This window comes from Ranitomeya variabilis, chromosome 2, assembly GCF_051348905.1.
Source record: "Ranitomeya variabilis isolate aRanVar5 chromosome 2, aRanVar5.hap1, whole genome shotgun sequence".
Lineage (NCBI taxonomy): Eukaryota > Metazoa > Chordata > Amphibia > Anura > Dendrobatidae > Ranitomeya > Ranitomeya variabilis.
In genome coordinates this window covers 770,481,675-770,491,132 of record NC_135233.1, presented here as the reverse complement: position 1 = coordinate 770,491,132, position 9,458 = coordinate 770,481,675, and the positions used below count along the sequence as shown (strand labels likewise).

Genomic DNA, 9,458 nt, shown 5'->3' with positions numbered 1-9,458 from the left:
TACTTGCTTTTGTCATTGTCCGATGGCTGCCAGCAATTCTTCTGTGCTATGCCTGTGCAGGAAAGGAGGCGCAGAGACAGACTGATATCCACATCATGTAATTTATCTAGCTGTCTCTGAGATAAATTATATTTGACAACATGCAATGAACAGCAAGGTACACAGAAAAGAGACAGTGGATATATTTCGAGCGATTCCGGGCTGACCATGTTATTTTGGGTAAATTAAAATACTTCCACATTAGCAATCATATGAGGCAATGTTTATTGCAATAAGAGGGACCAGTTAATTTATTTTAGAAGTGCATTATTCCATATATTCCTATAATATGTACCATATTAATGTTCTGCTATAGCTGAAATGTCAATATCTCGAGGTGGGAACAGAACACACAATAGGGTGATACCCTTTGGAGAGTGGGTAACTGCTGGTTACGCTCACCTGGTGTAGTTGTGACAGCCAGAATTCCTATGTAGGCATGAAGAAAAACAGTTGCTGCTGCCCTGTGGCTGGTGGATAAATCCTCCAGGAAATATGGGATCCAGTTGGATGAAACATGTAAGGCTACATTCACATTCCCGTCGGTAGTCGCCCGTCACAAAGCATCGGCGCGACGTACCGACGGAAGTGTGTGCTTTCACATTTCCGTCTGCAGTCCCGGGCAGGAAAGCGACAGAGTGAGATTTCCTGCTGGGCATGCGCAGACGGAAAAACAGGATGCAACGCACAGAAAAACGTTCCCTTGAACGTTTTTTCCAGACAAGCTGCCAAAATCAGACGCAACCAGTGCACGACGGACGCAACGTGTGGCCATATGTCGCGATCCGTCGGCAATACAAGTCTATGGGAAAAAAACGCATCATGCCGACAAATTTGCAGGATGCGTTTTTTTCCCAAAACGACGCATTGTGACGGATACAAAACAACGGAAATGTGAAAGTAGCCTAAGGTGGGCTGCGCTGCTGAGTAAATTGATTCTTCAAAAATGATAATAAGGTTTTATATTCACAATGCATCTCAATTGCATAACTGCGTATTTATCAAGTGAAAAAAAAACCAAACGTTTAATAAAACAAGGGAAAAATAAAACTTTAAATAGTTGATATTGAGATGTGCCTGTGGTCTGTGAATCACTGCAGATTGACAGCACTTCAGATAAGTCTTCATATGTTTCTGAGACTTGTAACTCTGATGAACTTATCCTCTGCAGCAGAGGTAATTTTTGTTCTTCCTTTCCTGGGGTGATCATCATGACGGTTAGTTTCCTCTTAGCAATTGATGGTTTTCATGAGTGCATTTGAGGATACCTTCAAGGCTCTAGCAATTTTCTGGTTTGACTGACCTTCAAGGTATTTTTGACTAGTACTTTGCATATAATTCAAATCAGGCAAATTGTTTTGCAAGCCAAATCTGATGACAATATTAGAAATTTGCATAACTTTTCCTGATTCAAATCTTGGTTTGTTGGAACTAGAGCACCGCTTTCCCATATTTTACTTGCATGATGCCCTATCCAATAACACAAATACATCTGAAGTAAATTTAACTTTATTAAAGGATTTACCCAGAACAAAATTGTAATGGTTACCTGCTAATCTTAAACTGCACAAACTCCCTCTTCATCCTCAGTCCAAACCAGTACAGTTACACCATTACAATGCTAATTCATTGCAGAATAAGGTAGCCATTCAAAGTATGCAGTTGCACAAATATGTTAACACAAGTGTCTACTGTACAAATACGACCTTCTACAGGTGTTTTCGTATTGGTATATTGACTAACAAACACAAGTAGAAAAAAAATTGAAGAAATATGGCAATTTACATAAAAAAAAAAGCCTGGTCGCGTGGACACAAGATACAGTACAGAGGTGTTGTTAAAACAAAACAAAAGTGAATTATTAATGAATAACAATATATAAAAATAAGCCTGTTATGTTCCCAAGCTTATCCTTGTAAGGGCTCCTGCCCATAGTCCTCTGGTTTAGTTCATTGGCAAATAAGATGCTTCTAGGAGAAAATTAACCAGTATATAAGATTGAATAGAATATAAGATGCAGGAAAAACTATTCGTGAATACTTGTCAATTGCATGTGTGTCAATCCGCATACTAACGTACGAGGGCCGTTGGCTCTTCCTCCTGTTTGAGTTTCGCTCTGTATTGAGTGCTAGTTGTACCATAATGCGATCTTCATTTTCACAATTTTCAGACACAAACCCACCGAGATTGTTTACCTCACCATCACTGTAGCTGCTGTCCATCACCCGCGGCACCCCACATGTACATGGAAGCTTAAGAGAAAAATGAAAGTGCATAATTGATAGGGCCACCAACACTTACATTGCAAACTGCTATGTATTAATTATATTAAAGCGCTGCGGAATATGTTGGCGCTATATAAATACAAATTATTATTATTATATTTCAATTTACTGGCCAGTGTCAACATATAGCTCCCGTCCTGAGGTGGTGGGGGTATTTATTTTACTCGCTTATATAGGATCATTAATTCCATTGTGATTAACAGACACAATCATCATTGTCCCCATTGGGGTTCATAATCTGAATTACCTATCCGTATGTCTTTGGAGTGTGAGAGGAAACCATAATACCCCGGAGAAACCAATGCAAACATGGGGAGAACATACAAGCTGTCCTGTCCTGTGACATCACAGGAGGCTGGGGCTGCACTCAATTCCTTCAGCGACCATCGCCCTTCCTGGAACGGGATGTCACAGGGGGCAGCGCTGCTGTTACTCACTGGTTGCTTGCATAACTGAAGACATCTTGGATACTGGGTGATGGATGCGGTGTCAGGGTGGTGTGCAGTGCCCACTCTCTTCTGTCTCTATTGCCACCATAGCTTCTATGAAAGAAGACGTCTTCAGGGACTGGAGATTGAAGCAGTTAGTGACATCAGCACCGGCCAGCAGCTTCTAGTGCTGCCATCAAACAAATTGTCATCTATCACCACCCTCTGCTGGCGATTGCGACTCATTTGAGAGGCAGTGCTAGAAAATGTGGGGCAGTACTGGTGTCACTTACTGCTTTAACTCCGCCACCTGACGACGTCTGCATTCACAGAAGCTACGATGGTGGCGGATAGTGGCATAACTAGAGTCTGATGGCCCCCCCCATGGTGAAAAAATTATATATATACTAGCTATTGAACCCGTTCTACGCCCGGGTGGCGAGCATTTATATTGGTATATGGTCTCCATCCTGGTATGTGCTGCTCCCATCTTGCTCTCCCATCCTGTCATGTGCTGCTCCATCCTGCATCCCCATCCTGTCATGTGCTGTTCCATCCTGCGTCCCCATCCTGTCATGTGCTCCCATCCTGCACCCCCATCCTGTCATGTGGTGCTCCATCCTGCGTCCCCATCCTGTCATGTGCTCCCATCCTGCATCCCCATCCTGTCATGTGCTCCCATCCTGCGCCCCCATCCTGTCATGTGGTGCTCCATCCTGCGTCCCCATCCTGTCATGTGCTGTTCCATCCTGCGCCCCCATCCTATCATGTGCTGCTCCCATCCTGCGCGCAGAGTGCGGGCGGCTGTGCAGAGTGCGGGCGGCTGTGCAGAGTGCGGGCGGCTGTGCAGAGTGCGGGCGGCGGTGGCGAGTGCGGGCGGCTGTGCGTGGCGGTGGCGAGTGCGGGCGGCTGTGCGTGGCGGTGGCGAGTGCGGGCGGCTGTGCGTGGCTCTGGTGAGTGCGGGCGGCTGTGCGTGGCTCTGGTGAGTGCGGGCGGCTGTGCGTGGCTCTGGTGAGTGCGGGCGGCTGTGCGTGGCTCTGGTGAGTGCGGGCGGCTGTGCGTGGCTGTGCTGGGCGCCGAGTGCTGGCAGCCTGAGCAGGCGGGGACACCGGCGCGCTGGGGGGGTCAGGTGCCGGAGTCGCCGCTAGCTCAGGCCCCCGGCACTTGCTATATTTACCTGTCCAACGTTCCACTGCTACGCGCCGCTCCATCTTCCGGGTCCTCTGCCTGTTCAGTCAGAGGGCGGCGCGCATTAAGCGCGTCATCGCGCCCTCAACCGTTCAGTTCAGAGGGCGCGATGACGCGTTAATGCGCGCCGCCCTCTGACTGAACAGTCGCAGGCGGAGGATGGAGCAGCGCGCATCACTGGAACGGGGACAGGTAAATATCACATACTCACCCTCCTGGCTCGTCCCTGCTTCTCCGTTGGAGATCGCGGTGTGCGTTCACTGCTTACGCATACCGCGATCTCCTCCTGGGAGCGTCACTCTGTGGGGTCCAGACTGCGCCGGCGCTTGCGCTTGCGCAGTCTATAAAGGCTTCGGACAGAGTGACGCTTCCAGCGTTATATTATAGATATATATACACACACACACGTGTATATATATATATATATATATATATATATATATATATATATATATATATACAGGTCCTTCTCAAAAAATTAGCATATAGTGTTAAATTTCATTATTTACCATAATGTAATGATTACAATTAAACTTTCATATATTATAGATTCATTATCCACCAACTGAAATTTGTCAGGTCTTTTATTGTTTTAATACTGATGATTTTGGCCTACAACTCCTGATAACCCAAAAAACCTGTCTCAATAAATTAGCATATTTCACCCGTCCAATCAAATAAAAGTGTTTTTTAATAACAAACAAAAAAACCATCAAATAATAATGTTCAGTTATGCACTCAATACTTGGTCGGGAATCCTTTGGCAGAAATGACTGCTTCAATGCTTCGTGGCATGGAGGCAATCAGCCTGTGACACTGCTGAGATGTTATGGAGGCCCAGGATGCTTCAATAGCGGCCTTAAGCTCATCCAGAGTGTTGGGTCTTGCGTCTCTCAACTTTCTCTTCACAATATCCCACAGATTCTCTATGGGGTTCAGGTCAGGAGAGTTGGCAGGCCAATTGAGCACAGTAATACCATGGTCAGTAAACCATTTACCAGTGGTTTTGGCACTGTGAGCAGGTGCCAGGTCGTGCTGAAAAATGAAATCTTCATCTCCATAAAGCTTTTCTGCCGATGGAAGCATGAAGTGCTCCAAAATCTCCTGATAGCTAGCTGCATTGACCCTGCCCTTGATGAAACACAGTGGACCAACACCAGCAGCTGACATGGCACCCCACACCATCACTGACTGTGGGTACTTGACACTGGACTTCAGGCATTTTGGCATTTCCTTCTCCCCAGTCTTCCTCCAGACTCTGGCACCTTGATTTCCGAATGACATGCAAAATTTGCTTTCATCAGAAAAAAGTACTTGGGACCACTTAGCAACAGTCCAGTGCTGCTTCTCTGTAGCCCAGGTCAGGCGCTTCTGCCGCTGTTTATGGTTCAAAAGTGGCTTTACCTGGGGAATGCGGCACCTGTAGCCCATTTCCTGCACACGCCTGTGCACGGTGGCTCTGGATGTTTCCACACCAGACTCAGTCCACTGCTTCCTCAGGTTCCCCAAGGTCTGGAATCGGTCCTTCTCCACAATCTTCCTCAGGGTCCGGTCACCTCTTCTCGTTGTACAGCGTTTTCTGCCACATTGTTTCCTTCCAACAGACTTACCATTGAGGTGCCTTGATACAGCACTCTGGGAACAGCCTATTTGTTGAGAAATTTATTTCTGGGTCTTACCCTCTTGCTTGAGGGTGTCAATGATGGCCTTCTTGACATCTGTCAGGTCGCTAGTCTTACCCATGATGGGGGTTTTGAGTAATGAACCAGGCAGGGAGTTTTTAAAAGCCTCAGGTATCTTTTGCATGTGTTTAGAGTTAATTAGTTGATTCAGAAGATTAGGGTAATAGGTCATTTAGAGAACCTTTTCTTGATATGCTAATTTATTGAGACAGGTTTTTTGGGTTATCAGGAGTTGTATGCCAAAATCATCAGTATTAAAACAATAAAAGACCTGACAAATTTCAGTTGGTGGATAATGAATCTATAATATATGAAAGTTTAATTGTAATCATTACATTATGGTAAATAATGAAATTTAACACTATATGCTAATTTTTTGAGAAGGACCTGTATATATACACACACATACATATATATATATATATGTGTGTGTGTGTGTGTGTGTGTGTGTGTGTGTGTATGTATGTATGTGTGTATATATATATATGTGTGCATGTATGTGTGTGTATATATATATATATATATATATATGTGTGTATGTATGTATGTGTATATATAATGTGTGTGTGAATAAATATATATATATATATATATATATATATATATATATATATATATATATATATATATACACTCACCGGCCACTTTATTAGGTACACCATGCTAGTAACGGGTTGGACCCCCTTTTGCCTTCAGAACTGCCTCAATTCTTCGTGGCATAGATTCAACAAGGTGCTGGAAGCATTCCTCAGAGATTTTGGTCCATATTGACATGATGGCATCACACAGTTGCCGCAGATTTGTCGGCTGCACATCCCAAAGATGCTCCATACAAGGCAGGATGGATCCATGCTTTCATGTTGTTTACGCCAAATTCTGACCCTACCATCCGAATGTCGCAGCAGAAATCGAGACTCATCAGACCAAGCAACGTTTTTCCAATCTTCTACTGTCCAATTTCGATGAGCTTGTACAAATTGTAGCCTCAGTTTCCTGTTCTTAGCTGAAAGGAGTGGTACCCGGTGTGGTCTTCTGCTGCTGTAGCCCATCTGCCTCAAAGTTCGACGCACTGTGCGTTCAGAGATGCTCTTAGGCCTACCTTGGTTGTAACGGGTGGCGATTTGAGTCACTGTTGTCTTTCTATCAGCTCGAACCAGTCTGCCCATTCTCCTCTGACCTCTGGCATCAACAAGGCATTTCCGCCCACAGAACTGCCGCTCACTGGATTTTTTTTCTTTTTCGGACCATTCTCTGTAAACCCTAGAGATGGTTGTGCGTGAAAATCCCAGTAGATCAGCAGTTTCTGAAATACTCAGACCAGCCCTTCTGGCACCAACAACCATGCCACGTTCAAAGGCACTCAAATCACCTTTCTTCCCCATACTGATGCTCGGTTTGAACTGCAGGAGATTGTCTTGACCATGTCTACATGCCTAAATGCACTGAGTTGCCGCCATGTGATTGGCTGATTAGAAATTAAGTGTTAACAAGAAGTTGGACAGGTGTACCTAATAAAGTGGCCAGTGAGTGTATATATATATATATATATATATATATATATATATATACACTAGCTGTTTCTAGCCAGCTAACGCTCGGCACGCTCATTGCTATCTAATTAACCTAAAGTAAATAATGACAACATTCAATAGCGCTTACGCAGGTGGTAAATTAACTTAAAATGAAGTTAATAACAATAATAATCATTAAAAATCTGAATAATACTAATAATAGATTTTATTCACAGTGTAAAAATCAAAAACAAACTGGATTCAGTAAGATGTGCGTTTTTTATTCATTCCAGCATCTAAACAAATTTCATACCGAAACATACAATGGTGGAGGGCGGGATTATGTGTGGTAATGTGGTTGGGGGGCTGGATTATGTGTGGTAATGGGGTGGGGGGTGGGATTATCTGTGGTAATGTGGTGGGGGGGCGGGATTATGTGTGGTGATGTGGTGGGGGGCGGGTTTATGTGTAGTAATGTGGTGGGGGCGGGATTATATGTGGTGGGGGGCGGGATTATATGTGGTGATGTGGGAGCGGGAATGTGTGGTAATGTGGGGGGCTAGATTGTGTGGTGATGTGTTGGGGGGTGGGATCTGGTAATATGGTGGGGGGCGGGATTATGTGTGGTGATGTGGGGGGCAGGATTATATGGTAAAGGGGTGGGGGGGCGGGATTATGTGTGGTAATGGGGTGGGGTGTGGGATTATGTGTAGTGATGTGTTGGGGAGGCGGGATTATGTGTGGTGATGTGGTGGGGGCGGGATTATGTGTAGTAATGTGGTGGGGGGCGGGATTATATGTGGTGATGTGGTGGGGGGTGGGATTGTGTGTGGTAATGTGGTGGGGGCGGGATTGTGTGTGGTAATGTGGGGGCGGGATTAAATGTGGTGGGGGTGGGATTATGTGTGGGGGTGGGATTATGTGTGGTAAGGGGGTGGGATTGTGTGGTAATGTGGGGGGGCGGGATTGTGTGGTAATGTGGGGGGGCGGGATTGTGTGGTAATGTGGGGGGGCGGGATTGTGTGGTAATGTCGGGGGGCGGGGTTATGTGCGGTGATGTGGGGGGCGGGGTTGTGTGGTAATGTGGGGGTGGGATTATCTGTGGTAATGTGGTGGGGGGCGGGATTATGTGTAGTAATGTGGTGGGGTTATGTGTGGTGATGTGGTGGGGGCGGGGTTTTGTGGTGATGTGGTGGGGGCGGGGTTATGTGTGGTAATGTGGTGGGGGCGGGGTTGTGTGGTGATGTGGTGGGGGGCGGGATTATGTGTGGTAATGTGGTGGGGGCGGGGTTATGTGTGGTAATGTGGTGGGGGCGGGGTTATGTGTGGTGATGTGGGGGGCGAGATTGTGTGGTAATGGGGTGGGGGGCAGGAGGGGCAGGATTATGTGTGCTAATGGGGTGGGGGGCGGGAGGGGCGGGATTATGTGTGGTAATGGGGTGGGGGGGCGGGATTATGCTTGGTAATGGGTTGGGGGGGCGGGATTATGCTTGGTAATGGGTTGGGGGGGGCGGGATTATGCGTGGTAATGTGGGGAGCGGGACTATGCGTGGTAATGTGGTGGGGGGCGGGATTATGCGTGGTAATGTGGTGGGGGGGCGGGATTATGTGTAGTATAGTGGTGGGGGTGGGGTTATGTGCAGTGATGTGGTGGGGGCGGGGTTCTGTGGTAATGTGGGGGTGGGATTATCTGTGGTAATGTGGTGGGGGGCGAGATTATGTGTGATGGGGGGCGAGATTATGTGTGGTGATGGGGGGCGGGATTATGTGGTAATGAGGTGGGGGGCGGGATTATGTGTGGTAATGTGGTGGGGGGGGCGGGGTTGTGTGTGGTGATGTGGGGGGCGGCGAGATTATGTGTGGTGATGTGGTGCAGGGGCGGGATTATGTGTGGTAATGTGGTGGGGGCGGGATTATGTGTGGTGATGTGGTGGGGGGGCGAGATTATGTGTGGTGATGTGGTGGGGGGGCGAGATTGTGTGGTGATGTGGTGGGGCGGCGAGATTATGTGTGGTGATGTGGTGGGGGGCGGGATTATGTGTGGTAATGTGGTGGGGGCCGGGTTATGTGTGGTGATGTGGTGGGGGGCGGGATTATGTGTGGTGATGTGGTGGGGGGCGGGATTATGTGTGGTGATGTGGTGGGGGGCGGGATTATGTGTGGTGATGTGGTGGGGGGCGGGATTATGTGTGGTGATGTGGTGGGGGGGCGAGATTATGTGTGGTGATGTGGTGGGGGGGCGAGATTATGTGTGGTGATGTGGGGGGGCGAGATTATGTGTGGTGATGTGGGGGGGCGAGATTATGTGTGGTGATGTGGGGGGGC

General features: G+C 47.1%; 1 protein-coding gene across 2 annotated transcripts in view; it reads right to left on the bottom strand.

Annotated features, from left to right (window-relative positions):
- Window positions 1–1,531: 1,531 nt before the first annotated feature.
- Window positions 1,532–9,458, bottom strand: part of GABRR1 (gamma-aminobutyric acid type A receptor subunit rho1) — a 138,607-nt gene continuing 130,680 nt past the window's right edge. Inside the window, exon 10 of one of the 2 annotated variants that reach the window (XM_077292874.1) lies at window positions 1,532–2,291. In XM_077292874.1, the coding sequence (XP_077148989.1) occupies window positions 2,010–2,291 (282 nt within the window). In that variant the 3' untranslated portion in view covers window positions 1,532–2,009. The remainder of the gene's footprint in view (window positions 2,292–9,458) is intronic. The other variant, XM_077292875.1, reaches the window with a different exon arrangement.